The sequence below is a fragment of the Pleurodeles waltl genome, chromosome 5, assembly GCF_031143425.1.
Source record: "Pleurodeles waltl isolate 20211129_DDA chromosome 5, aPleWal1.hap1.20221129, whole genome shotgun sequence".
Lineage (NCBI taxonomy): Eukaryota > Metazoa > Chordata > Amphibia > Caudata > Salamandridae > Pleurodeles > Pleurodeles waltl.
The window spans coordinates 649,035,225-649,060,197 of record NC_090444.1 but is presented as its reverse complement, the minus strand read 5'-3'; the positions used below and the strand labels follow the sequence as shown (position 1 = coordinate 649,060,197).

At 42.6% G+C, this 24,973-nt stretch overlaps 1 protein-coding gene across 4 annotated transcripts in view; it reads right to left on the bottom strand.

The window, feature by feature from the left end:
• Positions 1 to 24,973, bottom strand: part of AK9 (adenylate kinase 9) — an 824,487-nt gene that overhangs the window by 637,802 nt on the left and 161,712 nt on the right. For all 4 annotated transcript variants that reach the window (XM_069234515.1, XM_069234516.1, XM_069234517.1 and 1 more), the window contains exons 13-14: positions 15,108 to 15,252; positions 13,217 to 13,318 (exon numbers count right to left, since the gene is read on the bottom strand). In XM_069234515.1, coding sequence (XP_069090616.1) covers positions 13,217 to 13,318; positions 15,108 to 15,252 — 247 coding nt within the window. The remainder of the gene's footprint in view (positions 1 to 13,216; positions 13,319 to 15,107; positions 15,253 to 24,973) is intronic.

The window sequence follows — 24,973 nt, the reverse complement described above, 5'->3', positions numbered from 1 at the left end:
TTGAGAACATTGGTTGGAACATTCCTGCTGGCAAGCCCACTGTCACTTGGAAAGAACCAGTTGCCAGGAAATGGAATACTGATAGCACTTGCACAAGAGGGGGGATCCCAGTTGGATAACGGATAGCAGGTCAGATTCCAACTGTGCACACAGCTCTGTGATTGTGGTCCTGTCAAGTCTAAAGGTGAGGATAATGTGCCTGTCCTCCATTGTTGCCAAGTCCACCAGGGGTCTGTACATGGGGGTATGTATCCATCTCCTATTCATCCGTAGCGGTAGGATTCTAGGGGACAAAAGAGTGAGGGGCCGGTCACAAACTGAACAATGGAGATACAACAGTAGTTTTCATCCTGTAAGCATGTAATGGGTCATTGTGATTTGCCAGTATGTGCCAATATCTCCTGTGACGCAGCATTATTCCAGGGACTGCCCCCCCCCATGAAATAGCGTCCGCCTGTCCTGTGTGGAGGGACAGGTGGAAGGGAGGTAATTTTGCTGACGTTGAGCGCCGTCGCGGGAGGCGGTCGGGAACCGCCGTGCAACTCCTCATTGGTTACCATCGTGGCCTAGGGGGTACAGTGGCCAATGGTGATCTACGCCGGCGGTGACAGTATGCACCGCCGCGGATGTGACCGCTATTTTCTATCATATTCCTCACTTGCTACCTGACCTTCCATAGCAGAGGACCTACACTGCATGTGCTGCTGTGCTGCTGTGACCTGTGTCTGGAACCGACCATGGCCCGTGTGACCGGGGAAAGAGCCCCAGCCTTCACTTTGGAGGAGTTGGAGAGACTGGTGGATCGGGTCCTACCCCAGCATGGACTGCTGTATGGACCTCCAGACCAACAGGTGATACACTGTGGGCACGATGTATGTGCCATGCATGTATGGAGGTGTGTGTGATGGCTCTGTGTACAGGTGAGGGATGTCCTCCTGAATGCTGGGCTATGTTTGTTCCAATAGTGCTATAAATGGGTATGGTGGGCCATTAGTGTAAATGGATGGACTGTTTGTCTAATGGTATTTTCATGTGTGTATTGCCTCTGCAGGACAGCACCATAAAAAGGGTATATGTCGTGCCATTGCCAAGGAGGTTCGGACCCTGGGGGTCTATGGCAGGCAGAGCACCCACTGTTGCAATGGTGGGAGGACCTGAGACGCTGGGCACAGAAGACGGCGGAGGCCCAGCTGGGGATGGCCTCCCAACGAGGAAGGGGTGCCAATCCAACCCTGACCCCCTGATGGCCCACATACTGGAGGTGGCCTATCCAGAGCTGGATGGGCGCTTGAGGGCATCACAGCAGCCACAAGGGGGTGAGTACAGTGCCCATCATTACAACTTACGCATGGTAGGTTTGTATCCGGGTGGGGGATGTGTGTCAGTGGGTGCCCCTAAGCCAGGCCTGACATTGCAGCGTAGGTCCCTGGTGGCTAGGGTTCTGAAGGGATAATCCTGCTACCTAGCTCGTAGGCATCCACTACCGGTCAGGGCTGGGTGGGCCCCAGGAGTGCTGCATTTGGCGGTGTGTGCCCCTCACCAAGCCTTGGTAGCAAGCTATTTCTCTGGTAGTGCAGTGCATAGTGCGTAGGGCTGTTCCCTGTGTGTGAGTGTGCTGTGTCCACCAACGGTGTTGTTGATGCAGCCATTGACCCAGTGAATCCTTTGTCTCTCTTCGCCTTTCTTGTTTTGTCATCCTGTCCTTATGTGCATTAGCATCATCTGGTGGAGGAGCAGAGGCACCGGCAACGGAAGGAGCTGCATCCTACAGGACCCAGGAGGCAGAGTCCACCAACGCTGAGGGCACCAGTGGGACGGAGGGCAAGGGGAGCACCACGGCAGAGACTGGAGGGGACACTTCAGACACCTATACCTCCTCCGATGGAAGCTCCCTGGTGGTGGCAGACACCTCTGTGACCACCCCAGCTACAGGTGCATCCGCCACCCTCATACCAGCACCAACCTCCCAGCAGCCCGTCAGCGAGTTGCCCGTGCAAGCTCACCCAAGAGGGTGGGCATCTCCTTCGCCCCAGGCACCTCAGGCCCTGCCCCTGTGAGCCCTGCTGCCCTGAGTGAGGAGGCTATTGACCTCCTGAGATCCATCTCTGTTGGGCAGTCAACCATGGTGAATTCCATCCAGGGGCTGGCAGCCCAGATGCAACAGTATAATGCATTCCTGGAGGGCATTCACACTGGATTGGTGGCCCAACAGAGATCGATTCAGGCTCTGGCCGCCACTCTGATGGGAGCCATTGTCCCGGTTTCTGCCGTCCCCCCTCCAACCTCCACTTCCCAGTCCCATTCTCCTCAACCCCAACCCATCCCAAGCACACAGCCAGACGGGCATGCACAAAAGACAACCAAGAGTGTCACAGGCAAACGCAAGCACCACACTTCATCCCACAGGCACTCACACAAACACCATTCAGTTGCAGACACAACAATATCCACTATTTCTCCACTGTCTCCCCATCCTCCTCCTCCTCCTCCTCCTCCTCCTCCTCCTCCTCCTCACACCCAGTTACGTCCACACTCTCACCAGCATGCACTACATCATCATCCACTACCAGCATCATCCGCACACAAAGCAGAACACACACCTCACTGGCAGACACCTCCACAACACACATGCACACGTCCCCTGTGTCCTCTCCCACTGTGTCTGTCCCCTCCCAAAGTACACAAACACAAGCACTCAGACACCCAACAGCCATTCACCTCACAACAGCATACAGCTCATGCACCTGCACTCAAAAGAGGCAAACAGACACCTCTAACAACCACTCCCTCATCCTCCACTCCCATTCCTTTTCCCTCTTCCCACCCCAATGTCCCTAAAAAACTGTTCCTATCCAACAATGACCTCTTCCCTACCCCTCTCCACCCATCCTGCATGTATGGCCAGGGTAGGAAGAACCCAGCCAAGCACCTCAGCCACACAGTCCACGGGCCCAGTCCTCACCGCACCCACTCATTGTGGAAAGGGATCCAGGACACATCTCCTGAAGGGGAAGGAGCCTGCACCAGCCAGCCTAAAGGGGAAGGAGACTGCCCCAGCAGGCAAGAAGGGAAAGGAGCCTGAGCCTGCACCAGCCACCCTAAAGGGGAAGGAGACTGCCCCAGCAGGCAAGAAGGGAAAGGAGACTGCACCTGCCACCTGAAAGGCCAAGGAGCACGCACCAGCAGGCAGGAAGAGCAAGGAGCCTGCATCGGCCACCTGAAAGGTCAAGGTGCCTGCACCAGCAGGCAGGAAGAGCAAGGGGCCTGGACCAGGAACTGTGACGGAGCCCCCACCACCAACCGTGGTTGTGCACCCGTCAGAGGTTGCAGGGGATGGGCAGGAGCCTCCCCCCACCAACAGCACCACCATTGTGCAGCCGTCTGAGGTTGCATGCAGGGGATGGGCAGGAGCCTCCCCCCACCAACAGCACCACCACTGTGCAGCCGTCATCACCGGCGGACGGTATGTAATCTTGCCTCCATGGGCTGCTGTGCAGCCTGCCCTCTCCAAAACCAGTGGGCAAGACACCCACCTGAGACTGTGGCCTTGCACTCCCCAGGATCAAGCACAGGGCATGTTGCCCCCTTCAGAAACAGCGGATATGAAACCCATTCAACAGACTCTGGCCCATCACTCCCCAGGATCAAGCACAGGGCACGTTGCCTCCTCCACAACGAGTGGCTTTGTTTCAGCTTACGGCTGAGGTGCCACCCCCGCCAATGCCCCTAAGGTGCCTGCCTATTTATCAACTGATGCCCCTGCAGTGTCCTCTCCGTGTTAAAGCAGGTGATGTGTGGCGTTGGACTTTGGCATGTGGCCTATGCAACTTGAGGACTGGGTTGGGTCCCTTTTTCTGTACATATGTATATATCTTTTATCTTGCATAACTTATTTTTCCTACTGTGTTGATCTCATTACATTCACTTTTGCTAAATCTTTTTGTCCTTGAATTACTCAGCTGAGTTACGGGGGTCAAATTGTTTTTGTAATGCATCTGGTTGTGTGTAGTGTGTGTAGTGTGTGTAGTGTGTGTAGGTGTGTTGTGCGCGTGCATATCCCTCTCTTTTTCCTCCCCCGCTCCCTTGAGTGCTAGGCAGCTGTACTCACTGGCGTTGTCGTCGCCGGCGTTGGTGTTCGTGGTGGAGCAGAATGTAGAATATCATCAGGAAGACATGCAGTTCGGGTACCATGGTGACATGGTTGTTCCCTGTGTCTCCAATAGTGAGTCCTTTCCCTTCTGAGCTCAGTTTCCACCAGGCTTTTGATGTCGATGGTACCGCTTCGGAAAAGGTGGCGGTTTGTAGTGTCTTAATATGGTGGGCGGATCATTGACTTCCGCCTGGCTGTAGGCAGTTACTGCTGTGGTGGCTGTTGCTTCTGCCCTGGCGGTCGGTGCAGTACATTGGCTGTCTATCGGCGATCTTTCTGCCATGGTCATAATTTGGCGGTAGTTACCGCTGGCCTGTTGGCGGTACCACCGCCACCTTATCACCGACCATCATGGTCATTATGAGGGCCTATATTCTTTGTCTTGACTCCCAAGCAAAATCCATGGCCAAGGGTACTTTTCATCAACTCAAAATGACAGGAACTTTATACACCCGATTCCTGTCTAAAGCTTGCTCAAAACTGATCACGTTCTAGAACAAAATTCACCCACTTGAAAACTATCATTTGGTCTGCTGTTTAATTTGCCTCTGACACCAAAACATTTGATCGCACAGCACTGTTTTTGCCTTCCTACAATGTCAAATGCATGAATCAGAAAGCAGTTACAAAACCATGTGTACCATATATAAATATGTGTACATATACAATCCTAGCTATCTTTTAAAATAATAAAGATCTCCACTCAATCATTCTCTGGCAATGCCACAATAATATGTAAAGCTGCCCCACTGTACAGCAAGCTTGCCCTACTTCTCAGTCTACTACAAGGTATCCTAAAACTCATCAACTAATTATTGTACCCATTTGTATAGTTCCTGCACAATCAGACATGTTTGCAATGTAACCTCAGGTGTTTGTATCTCTCTAGGCCCTACATTATCTATATTTTATGCCATTAAACAAATCTATATTATGTTAATCAATGATAACATGATATGAATTATTGTCTTTACACTTTCTCCTCTTTTGTAATCTTTCTCTTTCAAATGTAGTAAAGCATTTTATTTTATTCCTATATGTTCCAGATTATTTTAAAGGGCTCTGCCATTCCTCACCGCCAATGGAATGGGTCACACAACATAAAAAACTGCTATTAATGGTGCTATCGTCAGTAATTCATCCCAACAGCTTTCATACCATATTTCCCATAACAGCCCACTTTCCCCAGTGACTGACCATTGCAATGCCAACACTTCATTACTGGGTACGTATTTAAGGTGGATTCAAAGTAGTGCCGGAAATGGAAAAGTAAAAATACAGGTACTCACAACGTCAAAGTATTGTCTTGAGTTGAAAAAATTATTTAATTGATCTGTCTGACTACATGGTGAAATAGCTCAACAATGCAACAGTTAAGTTTATTCAGCTATGTATCTCTAGGTGACTGAATTATCTAGCTCTCAAAACATCTGGCTTTGGGAATACTGCAGGATGGGAAACAGAGTCTTCTGAGATAAAAGCATACATCAGAGCCAGCAGTCCCACCCTGTAGAAGAAGACCACCTACATTTTGATCTAGTGCCAGATCTTCAATGCAGCACTTTAAAATAAAAAAGCCCTGTCTTAATTTCCAAATTTCACATCCCACTTTAACTTGTTACGATTATTCACTGTTGAGCTAAAAAAAAAAAAAAAAGAAAAAAAAAAAAAAGACATCCCTTTGACTTTTGGTGCCTTATGTATGCAAATATTTTACTATTATGAGTATTCCTCAAACTTGTGTGCACTCTGAAGAGCTCCCAAATCTCACATCATTCACTGCCACATGTAGTGGGTACCCAGGTCAAGGGATCACTGCGCCTTTAAATATCCCTGCAGGGCTTTTACTCTCCAGTCTTCTTAGCTGGTTGAAATTGAGTAGTAGTCTTCTATTTCTCCCCACCAAATAATAAGACAGAATTTTTCCATGTACACTCTGATTCTCTCAATGAGCTGCACACAGTATTTCTCCTCAGCTCACTGCACAAATATTGGTAGTCCGTCTTGTTGTGCCCATGCAAGGTCAGAGCCTCAGCTCTTCGTTACATCGCTGGTGGAGTTGTATTTCTTCTAGAATTATTGTCAAACAGCAGTTGCTAAGATAACAATAGGAGACTGGTTTATGACGACATACAAGACTAACTCAATTGAAAATATCCTTGCCCTAAGTATGTAAATATTGTTTTTTTTCTAACTAAAAACAATAGGCTCTATCCACAAAAGTAAGTTTACACGTGCAGATATGCTCATGTGCAAATTCACTCTTGCCCCTATGTGCAAATCTACACATTGTTGCTATTCACCATTTCCCAGTGTAAATTTACAGCTAAGTGTAGACATAAAAAAAAATAAAAAAATTGTACATTGATTTTAAATGATTACTATTAACCCAGAACGAATACAACAACATGTTATGGCACATAACATGTTACTACAAAAGACTGTGCGCAGAGGGGTGTTGGGCACCAACAGGGGACGGAGGGTTCAGGCACAGGATCTGACTTCAGGCCAGGCACTGTGCCAACCCAATGCCTTGCACAGCGATTGACATAGGTTGGAATTGTAATAATAGGTTACCTTGCATTACAAAAACACCTTAGGAATGTGCTGAAGAAATGAAGGTTATAGGGATATAATAGGTGAAAATATCAGTTAAAATATACAAAACGAACAAAACCACTGAAATTCACCAGTTATAGTTATTTCATGTAACTATAAGTTGTGCCCTAAAGTAACTATTACTCGTGTCCTCACCATCTGACATATTTCTTTCAGTCAAAATACTTTCTTTCCTTGAGACGTTCCCCTATTGTGGGGGGAAAAAGGTGGTCTGTGGTCCAACTAAAGTCTGTGTGCATGCCTCCCAGCTTCACATTCTGTGAAGGAATGTGAACTTTGTCATAAAATGTCTAAAAAGACTTTAAAAGATATGGAAAGAATAAGACTCAGGGTGATGGTTAAGCTATCAGAGCTGGACAGGAGAAGAAAAAGAAAAGGACACTTGAGAAAACATCTGCTCTTGGCCCTCTGAGAACAACCTGGTTTCTGAAAAGGACTCCTGAACATAGAGGTCCAAGTGAGAGCCAAGGAGAGAAAGCAGAGTGCTACGGATTGTCACCACCATCACTACTCTTGTTCAAGATCAACATTGTTCTAATTAACATCAACATTATTGGCACTGACCTGCACACCGTCTAAGACATACTCAATGTCATCTTCACATTGACACCATAGAGACAACGGCTCAAAGTCAAGACTCCTGCCTCTTAAAGATGTGTCACCTTTGAAGATTCTTCAGTTAACAGCATCAGTATCACTGTTGACACAGAAGAGACATTCATCACCGCCTACAAGACCTACATCACAATTGAAGCAAACTCACCAATGGACATTGAGAAAGCTTTCATCAGTGTTGAAGCAACATCGTCGACCAGACTTGCAACATTCATCATTTGCGTCATAAAGGTCCAATGTGGAGAATTCACCTTCTCCACTAACATCCAATGCATAGGACAGCGACATTGATTCCATCTCTTGTCTCAATAGCCTCAATGGGATCTCTTAGTTCTCTAACCTTTACACATTTGACGACTTCTTTAAAAGAATGCCACCATGAGGATTTCTGCTTCTCCATTTGCACCAACTCCCTAAAAAAGGCAACATGTACTAGTCTCTGTTTCAAGACATCCTAAGGCATCTCTGAAGCGTAGGACTCTGGATTACTATCCGGATTACATCTACTACCACCAAGGCCTTTAACACTCATCATACCTTTTGAGGATCAGTTACAAGAGCCCTTACAGCTTTGCAACTGTCACCAGCTAGGATGTTATCCAAACCAATGTCCAGGTCACCAGTGGGACAAAGTGGGAGACTACTATCTTCTCCGGCAGGCCTCTGTCTTCTGCAAGAGGTGTAACTCAAACCCCTGAAAGAACCAAGAGATACAGAAGTCCTGAAAGTCAAGGCAGGAGCACCTTGCCTTATTACAAAATACAGAGCACCTCAACGAGATTCTGAATTCTTGAAATCTGATCCTAAACCAGGCGCAATAATTATACCATCAGTCAAACAAAGACATGCCTCAATACCTGAGACCACCGCACCACCTGAGAGAGAAAGCAAACACTTGGACATGACATGAAAGTTTGTGGAATGGCTGTAGGTCACCTACAGTAGGCCACAAGCCTCAAGGAGAGCTATCAATGAGCTATCAGACAGTGTGACATATTTCATTTTTAATCTGCCAAACCTCCACCAACAAGATTTCTTGGGGAAACTCAATGAAAGTTCTCTAGTTGCCAATCAGCAACCAGAGAACTTGGCAGCAGTATATTCTGCAGAGTTGGCCTTCACTACTGCAGTTGTCGTTCTATCAAGAGATCTTTCAGCTTCGACTCACCACCTTGAAGCTGGAATCACAACTGAAGGTGATGAATGTTCCTTCCTCAGGTTCTCTGTTACTTGGTCAGCACACCAATGATGAAATGCTGGAAATTATAAACAAAGTAGAAAGCCTAAAGGACATAGGGTCAGAAGAGAATATAACATTATTTAAACACTATAAGCCCAAAAGCCCAAAGAGTGGGGTATTATGGAGGGTTCAAACCCTGTTTCTGACCTACATGCCACAACAACATTTGCAGGGCCAGAAGTACCTGCAACAAAAAAGGCATCTAGAGCAAAGACAACCTCAACACAAACAACTTCTCCAGAGAGATTATTCAAGGGACAGGCAATGACACCCTAATAGGTCCCAGCCCCTGATTTTCCACTACAGTGGAAGGGAGCAATATATTTGCATTGAGCAGAGTGGATAACAATTATAAAAGACCGATGGGTGCTAAATATTGTAACTCATGGATAATTTCTATGTTTCAAGGTCATTCCACCATCAGTTACACCAAAACTGTAATCAAAATACCAAATTACCATTCAGAGTAACGAAACATCAACCTTGTTGTCAAAATGTGCAAAACAGCTGGCACCACACCAACAGAAATCCAAGGGGTTTACTCAAGATATATTTTGGTACAACAGAACGTGTAACAAAATGAGTACAGATCAATGTTAGAACTATGTTTCACAAAAAAGTCATCATGAAGGAGACACTCGGGATGCTCTCCCTACATCAATTGATTCAACATGTAAGGAGCTTTGATTGCATGTGTGCAATAGACGTTCAAGATGCACATTTCCACATCCCAGTGGCGTCAGTAAAAGTCAGATAAGATTTCCTTGTGACCGCTAACCTTTTTCAAAAGGCAGATCTACAGATTAACCTTCAGAAGTCAAAATCCACTCTAACTAAAAAATTGACAATGAGAGACACCAGAAAATTAAAACGAAGCTTTACACCACCCATGGCCAATGCATCAACAGGCAGACCTCCTCAGTTCCTGTTACAAGAAAAATCACGAGAAGGTGCTAGGCAACATGTTTGAAGAATTCTTTAGACCTCTTCAGAACAGCACAAACCAGAAACTGATGAAACTTCGCATCCATGCAGCCAGACTGGAGATCACTGGGCAATACCCTTTGATTAACTGGGTATGTAGTTTTCTATACACCTTTCCGCTAATACCATTTATGCCCTCAGGAAAAGTGAAACTGAGACAGTCCTCAGCAAAACAGATTCTAATTGCACCAGGCTGGCAGAGGCAGCAGTGGAACCTTTACCTTCTACAGATCTCTGTCAGGCCACACAGGAAACTCCCTTGCAGAACCAACCTGCTAACCAGAGAAGCAGAGGAAAATTCAGCACCCAAATCTAATATTATTGAATTTGGCTGCATAGCTCCTAAGGTCAGACAGTATAGGCATTTGAATCTTTCTCCAGGATGCATGAACATTTTTAAAGAGGTAGAACCCTTCCACAAGATCATGTTATTCCATGAAACAGAAACAGTTCTGCACCTGGTGTCAAAATAATGAGCATGATCCAAAGACATTGTTATTCCTTATATGCACCTTGAGCCCAGGCCAAAGTGTATTTTGCAGTGAAAGGGTTCCATAAGCAGCAATTACTGACTATTGAAAATCTCTGAAACAAATGCCTTTTTTCAAAATCCCTGTAAGGGTTTCTTCAGGACTCAAAAAAGTCTTCCCACGTTCTCATCCATGGGAGTTTAATCTTGTCTTATCAAATCTGATGGGACCTTTTTGGGAGCAGACACACAAGGCAATATTACAGCAGCTTTCCTGGAAAGCAGCTTTTGTAGTGTACATGATCACTGCCCAGACAGCGAACGAGTTTCAGGTCTTATCTTATATAGAGCCTACACAGTACTTCATTCAAATAGGGTAGTGATGAGGACACACTCTTTATTGCTCCCTAAGGTTGTCTTTTTCATATCAACAAAACAATTACACTTTCCAAGTTCTTTCCAAATCTAACTACTCCAGCAGAGTGATCTCTGCATTCCATCGATATTAGAAGGGACCTTTGTTTCCATCTGGATAAAACTAAGGACCTGAGAATATTGAATCTGCTATTTGTACAAAAACAAAAATCCAGTCTCAGAGACGGTTTACCAAACTCCAAACCATCCACATCTAGGTGGACAATAGCTTGCTTTTATTATGTGTTACCAATTGGCAGGCAGATCCCTTCCAGTGGAACCAAAAGCACAATCTACTTGGGGTAAAGCAGCTACCACTGCATGGCTTGGAAACATCCCCATTGCCCATATTTGTAAAGCAGCAAAATGGAAGTCAGCACACGTTCAATAGTCATTACTGTCTAGAATCATACACTCAAAGGGATTAAGGGTTGGGTCAGGAAACTGTTCGAAATCTGTCCAGCTGATATAGTCTTTACAATCAGGGAACCTAGGGCTACATATACGAAATATAGGTATTGCGACTCGCAAATTGCGAGTCAGAGCCACTCGCAATTTGCGAGTCCCAAAACATTATGTACAACAGTGTCAATGACATTGTTAGCGATTCACAAGGGGGTCACAAATGACCTATCTCATGAATATTCATGGGGTAGGTCACAATTTGCGAACCCATTGAGAATGGCCGCCCTCACAGGGATGGTGGCCTGCTAGAGACAGCAGACCACCAGGTCTGTAACTACTTTTAAATAAAGCAGTTGTTTCTTTGTTTTTTTAAATGCCGCCCGTTTTCCTTAAAGGAAAACGAGATGCTTTTCAAAAACAAAAAATGAAAAGTTTACTTTTCATTTTTTCAGAGCAGGCAGTGGTCCATAGGACCACTGCATGCTCTGAAAAAATGTTTTTGCTGCCATTCAGAAAGGGGAAGGGGTCCCATGGGGACCACTTCCCGTTTGCAAATGTGTTGGCACCAGTTTGAAACTGGTGCTAACTGCGATTGTTTAGCGACTGCATTTGTGGTCACAAAACAATCATACAAGGGACTGCGACTCGCAATTAGGAAGGGAACACCCTTTCCTAATTGCGACTCGCAAACCCTTTTTGCGATTCGGTAAATACATTACCGAATTGCAAAAATGGGTCTGTACATCCCAAATTGCATTTTGCACGTCGCAAATGGCCTGATTCACCGTTTGCGACGTGCAAAATGCTTCGTACATGTGGCCCTTTACCCTTAGTTACGCATGCAATTTTTTCATGTATCATGTATACGTATGGAGAAGTGCTCCAGGATCCACGCATGCAGCACCAAATTATGCAAGCATTAAAGACTTCAATGACGCTATTTAAGATGCAGAAATAATAGGTAGACTTTTGTTACTCCACATCCTCTGAACGTTACAATAACCTCTCAAAAGGAAACAGTTGCCTTCCTAATAGTCATTAAGACACTTCAATGTGATTTCAGCTCACTGCATACATTTAACCCCTTGCATTTCCTGGTTTTGGTTACATATTTTTATTTAAAATTAACACACATGAAAACATGCCATGGCACAAACAATATTTGTTGATATGCAGATGTAATATGCTATTCATGGCTGTTACTGAGGGAGGTTAGGCACACACACACACACACACACACAGACACACACAGACACATTTAAACAAACTTTGAAGACTGGTCCTCATTGCACAATGGCCCTCAAATAAATGTTTGTCTGGTTCTCTCCTGGTTTACCAACACTTCGAGAACCAAACCAGTCCTAACAGTTCAGGTTGAACATGATCCCCCCCCACCACACACACAACAACATGTCATAACTGTATTTATGAGGAGCGGCCATTGACCATAACAGAGTGTATATTTACTATTCCAACTCCATGTGCCCTTTGATAATGGGGTAGGCAATAAAGCGGACCAAGGTAAGCATAACTATGCTTTAAATTTATTGATACATGCCCTTAAAAATATCTAAACACACTATGGGGATCTTTTCAAGGGCCGGTCTTCTACACCCACACCTACACACACACACACAGATGTATGCACGTGCACACACACACACACACACACTTGTTCCCTAAGAAATATAGGTTTTATCATCACTTTGAAGAGAGTTAAGGTTATCAAGGATACTAGGATTCTGTGGAATGGGGGGCATTAACTGTTTCTTTGCCTTTGAAAGATGGGGCTTGAATCCAGCTTGTATCAAACATTCTTTGCCATCTACTCGAAATTCAGGAGGGTGTCTACTCAAACGTCAAGAGTTGAAAAACAGGCATCATTATCTTCGGTCCTCAAAGCCACCAACTTTATGAGCATGTGAATTATAAAACCCACTGGACCAAGATTTGAAGGCAGTGAGAAATAAAAGTTGACGGAGAAGTCAGTTTTCTTTGTTCACTCCCAAAGCTCGATAAACAAGTGTTTGAGCCTCCAAAATATGGGAATGGAACTCCTTCTGTGAATGCACACAACATAAAACTATGATGGCAAGGTGGAGCTTTATTTGGTTACCCACTGAAGCCAGAAATCTTAAGTTGTCTGTTTTCTAAGATAATTCTTAGACTGCAGGGGATAGGCTAATAATGGGTTGCTGATTTTTATTGAAGAACAACTTCAATCCAAAGAGATCACTGTTGTAATTATGTAAATGTGATTGATTTTTCAAATGAAATACAATACAATCAAGATAAATGTACAATGTTTTGCTTCACATACCTGCAATAGTTGGGTGTTCTTCAGTTCTCTCTTCCTCCTTCCCTGGAACAAGGGGCACCTCAGTCTCAGCTGGATATTTAGCAGTGCTCACTAGAATATCTTCTGCAGATGTAAAATTATTGTTTTCAAAACGTTTTAAATAAATGAGTTAAAAAACGGAATCACACAATCCTCCCCACTAAAAGACTGTAACCTGTTCTCATTGCAGGCTACCATCCCATAAGACCCCCACGTATCTGGACCATAGCAATATCAAACACAGAACGGAATATTTCCACTGGTTCTTACACCACTCTAGGAAAGCCTACAGTTTATCCTTATTAGCAAGAATTAGCTGAATCATGATTTCTTCTATAAAAAGCTGAGCATATTTGGTAAATAATGGATGTCAGGCTTGAAAGGTCTGGTGGCAGGTGCACAACATACCACAAAGACAAACTTTTAGAAGTATATTTAATATGTGTGTCTATTTAGTCATCACCTTTTAGCAGGTCCCTGCACCCTGTGTCATTTCAGAGACTCAAAGTGTGGAGTTAGACAAAATCAGGAATTTAACTGAAATCAATGAAAAACTGTCATAGCAAACCAAAGGCAATTGAGGTGTCAAAATCCTCTCAGTATGTACGGAAACTCATGGTGCAGTTTGCACATGCCACAAAGCAACATGTCTTCTAACAATCCCTGAATTATCTTTAGATCTATGTAACTGACCCTTAATGCTCCAAAGACAGATGTAATAACCAATTCACAATAGAGCATGCTGCACAGTTCTACCCATATGATAATTTAGGTTGTTCACATGTATTATTTATGCCATGGCAGTGAAAAAAGGACAATGGCACGTTATGTAGAGTATATGTACTAATAAACATTCACACATGCATTACACAATGCAAAGATCCAATTCCAATATAATACCACAGAAAAAAGGACCCTGAGAATGCCACTGTTTACTGCCTTATAGTCACTATGCTAAGATGACCTCAAAAAGGGAAACAACTGCTATCAAAGTAGTCATCAGGCCTATTCACTAGGATTTTACTTCACTCCTCTTACATATGCTGCTTTGGTTGCTTACCCTTGATTTACAATTAACACAGAAAAATAAATCTCATGGCCCACACTTTATATGTAGAAGTGCAGCTTGCAAAATGCCAATTCTTGTATATTGTGGCGGGAGGTTAGGGGCAGCTTTACCCACCTAAGGCTTTGGCTCTTTTGAGATATGCCTTCCCCACACACAACAGTGGGAAACAATAGCATATTGTACTCATATATATATTTATATTACATTTTGGCTGCTTTTATTGCACAAAAAGCAGTGCAATGTAGCTGTGCATATGAAGGGATAGCTGCAGGATCTGGGCCTAACCTCTCATGCCTAATTCTGCTGTGCTGAGTTTGGACAGGGGCTGGCCTGCAGGCATGCCCTAGGCTACTGTGGCCAACCCTACGCAAAAACATCAGTGTAGTGAACCCTTCCATGCACAGCTTTGCAGGGTTGAGTCCATGAGCTGTGCCCCACCACCCATGATGCCACCCTTCACTGTGTGAAGGCTGGCTACAGGGCCTGGCCATACTCATCCCCAACCCATTGTACAACCAAGTCCTGCTTTGGATGGCAGCTGGAGTGGACTACAGGGTCCGGTAAGTGACCAGGCCCTGTACACAAACTCCAGGGTGATTAACCTGCATTATGTGCACTAAGTGTGTGGGTGGCTATTTTATTTTTATTCTTGTCTCAGCATGAGTATGAGACTGTAGGCAAAGGGCTGCTATGTCTCTGGACAAGCTGCATACATCCTTTGGCAACTGCCAATCCTCTCAGGTATATTAAAAGGGTCACGTTTTAGAATTACTTTCAGAAAGACCCTGCAGCATTTGATGTTACCTTGTTCTTTTAATAGCTTTGCCTGTTCTGTCTTCATTTTCACAGCTTGGATAGCTGTTTCCAATGCTTCAGCTTGAGCCTGTTCAAGAGCTTTCTTATTTGCTTCTTCCAGATGGGGAACAATAATTGCAGCTAGATCAAAAACCTAAGGGAATATTGTGAAATATATAGGTAAGTGGTATCTACAAATACCATATAGCTCAATTGATAAGCTTCTAATGCTAAACAAATATAGCTAACCAGTAGTGATCACATAAGCATGACTGCACAGGTAATTAAGAAAACATTTTCCGTTAATTTTTTTGTTATATGAAATGAGGCTACGTTACTAGAAAGCCTTGGCACTTCTTGGACAACCAAACACAAACAATTTTCAGTCTTTTCACTGAGGAAATAAAGTGTAGCTGTTACAACGTGAATGGCATTCAGAGTCCCCTTCCTACTCTTGATGAGATAAATCCCTAAGGTTTTAACAATACCATATACGTGTTAACACAGAAATCTCAGGAAACTAAATTGTGCTCCTGATAGCAGTTAAGTGTTCAATTATTTCTATATTTAATGCCTGTATTTTGTTCCATTTGTAGAACAACTTGCACAATGCATGTAACCAACATCATTTGCTATACAACTGATGGACTGTGATAAAGCTTCTACTAATTTGTGTGTTTATCAGTTTAGTGCATTTCTTTTCAGCAAGTTTTTAAATGTCGCATTTGTTACACACAAGGACCTTACCACAGGGGAAGCCAACCAACTAACATTATCTTTAAACAAATTAATTCTTTTTACTCAATCAACAATAGACCATGATTTTTATAGGCAATGGAAAATCATATACCCACAGAATCACATATATACAGATCTCATTTGAGGATGTACCAATGTTGATTAAACGTCCTGGTAATATGTATTGTTCTCCTGTCATATGTAGTAATCATTATTGTTCAGTAAACCCAATATTCTTTTTCACCAGGGCACAGAGAAGTTAATCTCTTAGGACTCTGAGCACTTCAAGGTTTTGGGCAGCATTTGGATGTAAAATGCCTCTACACTGTATGTGTGACTACATCAAAATCAAATTGGCCAAATCGATTTCTTCTGGCCAGCAGGGATTCACCCTATCATTTACCTCTAACAAGATTGTTGTGATGCAAGTCTATGCATCTACAATAGTTTGTTGCTGTACTATATAACTTTGTGTTGATTTTAATATCCTTAATTTATACTCAATATCTTAGACTTCCATACATTTTTTTATCAGTTGTCCAATTAACTTTAGGTTAAGCTTGCTGGTATTTAGAACTCTGATCTACTCTTCAAACTCTTTCATTGGAACCATGCCACACTGTCAATAAATCAGCAATAAAGTATGGCCATAAGGCGCATTAATGCTAGTTTTCAAATCCTCTAGTTTATGACAGAAGTCACTCCCACTTCCCTACTAGTACACTGGCATAGGGAGTAGCCAGACAAAACCCATCACCATCCTCTACTTTTGCAATAGTTCTCATTAAAGATAAAATGGTTGTTGTACTGTAAACAAACTTAATCACCACCAATAATGTTATATTGTTAGTAAGATGTTGAGCGTATTGAAAAAAGTGACTCATGGCATCTAGGCCATCTTCCTTTATGTTTGTTCATAACAAGACTGTATAACAAGAGGGTAATTCTTTTGCTGTATCAATCTGTTTGATTGGTTCAAAGCCTCAGTTGAATCTAAAAGAGTATGATGGTAGATCAGGGACATATTAAATAAGAAATGGTTAACAAATTGATACCTTGTCTGTAAGGCTCTGAATAATAGATAGCATGGTTCTGCTTGGTGATTTGGTTAGTGATTTATGGTCGCTTGGAATAGGTTAGAATTTTAGGGCAGTAGGAAATTTAGCTTTCAGAATATGAACACAGAATTCCCATATCGACATCAGTTTTCTTCCGTGACTATTTTCCACGCTCAAAACGTGGAGCGACACACAGAACCTGCCTATCCAAAATGTGTGCTTTGAACAAAAGACACCCTTGTGTCAAATAATCACCGAAATCTTAATTCTATGTGTTGATTCCTCTAGCAAAATCTTCTGAGATAAAAGAGGACTCAGTTCTCAGAGCAGAGAGGATGGGAGGGTTGTTAAGAAATCTGCGCCTAGATCCTGTATCTACCAGATAATGCATTACCGAAGGTAAGTAACTTGTTTGTCAGATAGAGACATCTAACAGCAGATTCCTTACTTTAGAATCAGATACCAAAGCATAGTAACCCAGAGGAGGGACTTTGAACTGAGACCTTAAAGAAAAAGTCTCTAAGTATCACAAAACCAGTCTAGAAAACGAGAAAAAGACCGGACAATCATAATTATGAAGGTCAGTAATAATATACTCTACAACATCAGAACCTGTGGAAGGAACCACAGGTAAATAAAACCATAAAACATGAAAAACAGATATGAGCTCATCAATGGTAGGTATCTAATGTGTTTCAGAAGTGACCAAACACCATTGAAAGTTTCTAATCAGAAGTAAACTGGTCTAGTACAAGAGGAATAGACTGTGCATTCATAAGAATACCTATGCGGAAATACATCCTCGTTAGTAAAATAACTGTGTAAAGGACAACAGTAATAAAAGTTCATAAAGTGTTAATAGCATGGAGATAGCATCACCCATGATCGATAACATTAAAAATCTGTCCCTTGAACAAAACTAGTTTACAGCAAAGTAAAACGACCGGACTCTCCTAATAACGTAGGTGAGCCTTAACATATTTTACAATCTAAGACCCATGGAAGGAACCACATATAAGGGATCATCAACATTCAAAAACATGAAATAAGGAAAAAAACATGTTAACATGACCAACCGGTGTTAAGAGGCGAACTAACAGAATGAATATTAAATTACTCGCTCTCCTAAAGGGAGGTGAACCCATGCACAAACACCTCTTCAACAATGTGGAAAGGACCACAGCAATGATATCACAAAGGTAATGAAAATAAATGAGGTAATAAATATAAATGTATTTCTTCTCATATGTAGAGCGCAACTGCATGTTCTACCCTGTAGGAACAAACAGCAGCATAACATGCCATTGAATAATACCTCTTACCATGTAAAGGTATATCCTACCAAACCTACACCATTACACACAGATAGAATGTTTATCTCTTGTAGAAAATCATACAATTGCCCTCTTTAACAAGGAGTTGAAGACAACAATAGCAACAATTTGGCATATAAATATACTTTTCCCCAGGAAAAGTGGCTAGAGATGATAAACCATCTTCAAGATATTCACAACCTGCCGACATAGGAATATAATACACAAATACCTATATAGTAATAAATGAAATTATTATAATATATATATATATAATATATATATATATATATATATAAATAGTTTTTTTTATTATTTTTTTTAGTTTTTTTTTAAAGGGGACCTTGGTGAAGTGGTGGGAAGCCAAGGTGAATATGTGACTCTTAGGAATACGACTCATCTGCAGATGAACGATAAAAGTTGTTCATGACCAAAAACAGAAAAAATTAAAAGATTCTTAAATAAAAAGATTTAGTCCAATTTAATATAGTCCTTCTTATGACAACAATTATTAGATTGTGAACATAACCTACAAGTAGAGTTAGATCACGATGAAAACAGTTATACTTAGAAAAGGCATTAACAGCTAAATGCACAACAGATATAAATATCTTACCCCTGAAGAAGGTAAAACCATTCCAAAAAGAAGGAAATATTTGAATGCAAACATAAAAGTGCCACATAACTCCTAAGTGTCACTAATAATAATATAATATACAAGAGAGTGAACAGAATCTACAAAGAGACACTTTTCAATGAAGACCCATGATAATCTGATATAAGCCAGGAAAAAGAAGAATGTTCAAAGATCATGTCCATACAAATGTCTAAAAGTGTAGAAAATCCAACCAACTATGATGGCTATCTGCTGCAAAATCTACAAGACCAAAACAAAGAAAGTCTTGAAGTCCCCAAGATGATACTCTATGGTTTCCAATGTATCAAATCTACCAAACGTAGAAAACTGATACAACCATATCATTAGTGAAGTAGAAAGTACATAACAAATAGATCAGCAGCTACCTTGCTTACACGTTCAAGAAAGACTTAGGAAACAGACACTCTTAGTGCTGTCTAATCCTTATAAAGAATCCTAAGGTTGCACATTAATATTAATAAGAAGAACTACTTCACAATAACCCGGTTTTTTAAATAATATACTGACACTCCTATGGAGCTGTTAATATTACAAGTTCCCTATGAGGGATGCTAGACTTTACGAATACAAGACCTCACCTTTTGCAGAGGGATCAACTCTGCTCCCCCACTAATGAAGCTGTAATAGCCCCCAAGCTAAGGAATCCCAACTGTGTGTGTGTGTGTGTGTATATATATATATATATATATATATATAGATCGTAAACCATCGGCTCCACTAGTTTGTGGTGTCAAAAAGCGCGCTCCTGGAGAAGAAGGTATTTTGGCAGACCCGATGAATTTATTGGCAACGCGTTTTGATCATAACGATCTTCATAGCCATATTTCAAAAGATGTATAAACAAAATACACATTAAACAGACTATCCAGTTTTTTTTCTCTTTTTGTGGAAGAAAGACGTATTTTACAGTTCCCAACACATTGATAAAAAAAAAAAAACACATCTCTCATAACACATTCATAGACAGCTATACATCACCCTATTTTAATTTTGATTTTAAATATAACTAAATCATGTCTAAGTGGCCCAATTAACTCTTTATTATCGCTTCTGAAACCATGGCCTGGTGGCCTTATCCTTAATTCCTCACAAATTTCAATCAAAACCAAAAACCTCCTAAACCAAATTTTCATGTTTAACCCCTTCGCTGCCAGGCCTTTTCCTCTCCTGTGCAGAGCCTTTTTTGGGCTATTTGGGACAGTTCACGCTTAGGCCCTCATAACTTTTTGTCCACATAAGCTATCCACGCCAAATGTGTGTTCTTTTTTTCCAACATCCTAGAGGTACCCAGACGTTGTGGGTTCCCCTGAAGAAGACCAAGAAATTAGCCAAAATACTGTAAAATTACTTTTCTTTTTTTTTTAAAAAAAAAAAGGAAAAAAGGTCTGCAGAAGAAGGCTTGTCTTTTTCCCCAAAAATGGCATCAACAAAGGGTTTGCGGTGCTAAAATCAACATCTTCCCAGCTTTCAGGAACAGGCAGACTTGAATCAGAAAACCACATTTATCAACACAATTTTGGCATTTTATCAGGACATACACCATTTTTACTATTTGTTGTGCTTTCAGCCACCTTCCAGTTAGTGACAGAAATGGTTGTGAAACCAATGCTTGATCCCAGAAAGCTAAACATTTCTGAAAAGTAGACAACATTTTGAATTCAGCAAGGGGTAATTTGGGTAGATCCTACAAGTGTTTCCTACAGAAAATAACAGCTGAAATAAAAAAATATTACAATTGAGGTGAAAAAAACTGCCATTTTTCTCCACGATTTGAAAGCACTATACCATTACATCTGCTGGAGTTTTCTGGTTGTAGGTATATATAGGGCTTGTAGGTTAATCAAAAACCCTAGGTACCCACAGCCAATAAATGAGCTGCACCTTGCAATGGGTTTTCATTCTATACCGAGTATGCAGCAATTCATTTGCTGAAATATAAAAAGTGAAAAATAGGTATCAAGAAACCCTTTGTATTTCAAAAATTGGCACAAGATAAGGTGTTGAGAAGCAGTGCTTATTTGCACATCGCTGAATTCCGGGGTGCCCATACTAGCATGTGAAATACAGGGCATTTCTCAAATAGACATCTTTTTTACACACTGTCTTACATTTGGAAGGGAAAAATGTAGAGAAAGACAAGGGGCAATAACAATTCTTTTGCGATCCTGTGTCCGATAAAAATGGTAGCTCACTTGCGTGGGTAGGACTAATGCTCGCGACAGGAAACACAACATGGACACATCACATGTTTACATTGAAATCTGACGTGTTTTTTGCAAAGTGCCTAGTTGTAGATTTTGGCCTCTAGCTCAGCCGGCACCAAGAGAAGCCTACCAAACCTGCACATGTTTTAAAACTAGACACCTAGGGGAATCCAAGATGGGGTGACTTCTGGTGTCTCTGAACTTAATCCTGTATTGTTCAGTGGTTAAGCCAAATCCACCCAAGAGTGCATCCTTCAAAACTGTGTAATTATTAGCATCACTTTCTCTGACAGTAAGGAGCCTATCCCAACCCTTACCAGTGAAAGATAGCCACAAGATAGCAGCCCACTACCTTTGAGGGACCAGCTGTGCCATACAGGCCCTCTCAAGTGCAGCAAACCACTTGTTAATGTCATCCCCCTCCTTGTAAGGGGGGGGACTATCTTATGCAGGTTTCTGGAATCTTGTTCTCTAACAGGATTGCTATCTGAAACACTGCTTCTGCCACCATGGGGAACTAACCCCAATCTCTGTCTTTCCCTCTCTATATCTAGGGATTCCCTGTCTAAGGCCAGCTGCTGCTGTTTAAGCTTCAGTCTGGTCTCTTCCAACCTCAGCTTTCTGAGTTCCTTTTCCATTGTGTTATCCTCAGGGTGGGAGGCTTGGGAATGTTTGGATACAGAGGAAATGTGGGAATTGGCAGAGAGAAACCTGTCCCTAACTGTCTAGACCCTAGTAACCTGGCCTTTAGAAGTGAAAGATGCCCTACTAATGTATGAACCTCTCCCACTACCAGTGTCACTAGGAGGCCTGCTAGAGGGCAGGTCTTTGTAAGAACCCTCCCCAATCTCTTCAGGGGACTCCTGAGTCTGAATGGGTACCTTCCCCTCCTACCTCATCTTCCTGAGATGGGCCAGACTGGTTCTGGTCACTTTCTAGGAGCAGGTTAAAGAGAAATTATTTTGTAGGATTCTTACCAATGCTTAAACCTCTTTCTAGGCAGGGACCCCTCAAACGTTTGTAGTTTAAAGTCTCATAGGTTGCTTGAACAATTTTGGGAATGGGCTCTACTGCAGACATGATAGAAAAGGTTTAAGACAGCGAGAGAACAAGTTTTAGAACTTTAGAAAGTACAGAAAAAAAACGTTTTCAAACTTTTTGAAAACTTTTAAAGGTTTTCAGAACTTTTCAGAAAATTAGTAGAAAGTTTTGGAGCAGAACAGTAAACTGTTTTGGTTCAATGTACATATATTTAAATATTTGGTATATGTTTTTCTTATGAAAAGCACCAAATGATAAAGTGGTAAAGCAGTTACAAGTACTTATCCCACTGCTGCACCACCAATGTAGGAGGCTGGACTGGCTTATAGTGGGTACCTTATGGTACTTACATCTGGTGCCAGGTCCAGTTGCCCCTTATTAGTAGAATAGAGGTGTTCTAGCAGCTTAGGCTGATAGAGGTAGCTACAGCAGAGCAGCTTAGGCTGAACTAGGAGACATGCAAAGCTCCTATTATACCACTTATATCATATTGCACTATATCACAAGAAAACACAATACTCAGAGTTACTAAAAATAAAGGTACTTTATTTTAGTGACAATATGCCAAAAGTATCTCAGAGGATACATTCACTCAGGAGGTAAGTAATATACACAAAATATACACACAAACCAAAATCAGGTAAGTAAACAATTAGAAAAGTAGTGCAACCACTGTAGAACACAATAGAATGCAATAGGACACAATAGGCCTAGGGGCAGCACAAACCATATACTCAAAACGTAGACAAAACGTACACAAACCAAAAATCAGGTAAGTAATAGTTAGAAAAGTAGTGCAAACAATGTAGAATCACAATAGGATGCAATAGGTAGAAATAGGCCTAGGGGCAACACAAACCATATACTTCAAAAGTGGAATGCGAACCACAAATGGACCCCAGGCCTAGTGTAGGTTGCAGAGGGTAGCTGGGACTGTTCGAAAACACTAAGGGTGTCCAAGATACCCAACCCCAAGAACCTGAAAAGTAGGAGTAAAATTACCCTACTACCCCAGAAAGACAGTAAAGTAGAGATAGGTGATTCTGCAAGAATAACAACTGCCAGCAAAACACTGAAGACGGATCCCTGAACCTGAGGACCTGTAAAGGAAGGGGACCAAGTCCAAGAGTCATGCAAAGTGCTACTTTGTTGCGGTTTTCCAGGCATCCTGGAGCAGTCAGCAGTCGATCCTTGGCAGAAGTTGAAGAGGGAAGTGCAGAGGAACTCTGGTGAGCTCTTGCATTCGGTATCTGAGGAATAGCCCAGAGGAGAGACCCTAAATAGCCCACAGAGTAGGATTGGCTACTAAGAAAGGTAAGCATCTATCAGGAGGGGTCTCTGACGTCACCTGCTGGCACTGGCCACTCAGAGCTGTCCATTGTGCCCCAACACCTCTACATCCAAGATGGCAGAGGTCTGGGACACACTGTGGTCACTCCCCTTTCCTTTGTCCAGTTTCGTGCCAGAGCAGGGCTGGGGGATCCCTGAACCGGTGTAGACTGGCTTATGCAGAAAGGGCACCATCTGTGCCCATCAAAGCATTTCCAGAGGCTGGGGGAGGCTACTCCTCCCCATCCCTTCACACCTATTTCCAAAGGGAGAGGGTGTAACACCCTCTCAGAGGAAATTCTTTGTTCTGCCTTCCTGGGACCAGGCTGCCCAGGCCCCAGGGGGGGCTAAAACCTGTCTGAGCGGCTGGCAGCAGCAGTAGCGGAGACCCCGGAAAATTAGTTTTGCAGTACCCGGGCTCTTTCCTGGTGACCCGAGGATGCAGGTAATTGTCCCCAAATACCAGAATGGTATTGGGGTGACAATTCCATGATCCTAGACATGTTACATGGCCATGTTCGGAGTTACCATGGTGACTCTACATATAGGTATTGACCTATATGTAGTGCATGTGTGTAATGGTGTCCCCGCACTCACAAAGTCTGGGGAATTTGCCCTGAACAATGTGGGGGCACCTTGGCTAGTGCCAGGGTGCCCACACACTAAGTAGCTTTGCACCCAACCTTCATCAAGTGAGGGTTAGACACATAGGTGACTTATAAGTTACTTATGTGCAGTGAAAAATGGCTGTGAAATAACATGGACGTTATTTCACTCAGGCTGCAGTGGCAGTCCTGTATAAGAATTGTATGAGCTCCCTTTGGGCGGCAAAAGAAATGCTGCAGCCCATAGGGATCTCCTGGAGCCCCAATACCCTGGGTACCTAGGTACCATATACAAGGGAATTATAAGGGTGCTCCAGTGTGCCAATGAGAATTGGTAAAATTAGTCACTAGCCTGCAGTGACAATTTTAAAAGCAGAGAGAGCATAAACACTGAGGTTTTGGTTAGCAGAGCCTCAGTGATACAGTTAGGCACCACACAGGGAACACATAGGCTAGCAGGATCCCAGTGGCACATATCAAACACACTGACAACATAGGGTTTCCACTATGAGCACTGGGCCCTGGCTAGCAGGATCCCAGTGAAACAGTAAAAGCACCCTGACATACTCACAAACAGGCCAAAAGTGGGGGTAACAAGGCTAGAAAGAGGCTACCTTCCTACAGTGACTAGACTGATATTTTTCTATTTGGTCTGTGCATTAAATTTGGTGGAGATCTCTTGATCATTTGGCAAAGCAAACTTAATAAGAAATCTTAATTGTTTGAAAAAATATTTATATCCCCATCATAATTCTGCCCCTAGTGCAATCCCTCTCCTATGTCTCTCTTGATGTATATTTACTTCTCCACCGCTCCTCTTTGTCACCCCATGGGGCTCCCCGATACTTTACAAAGTTGAATTAATTAAACATACTTCACTTTAGACCTCACACTATTAATATTCATGTAAATATTGCGTGCATCCATGT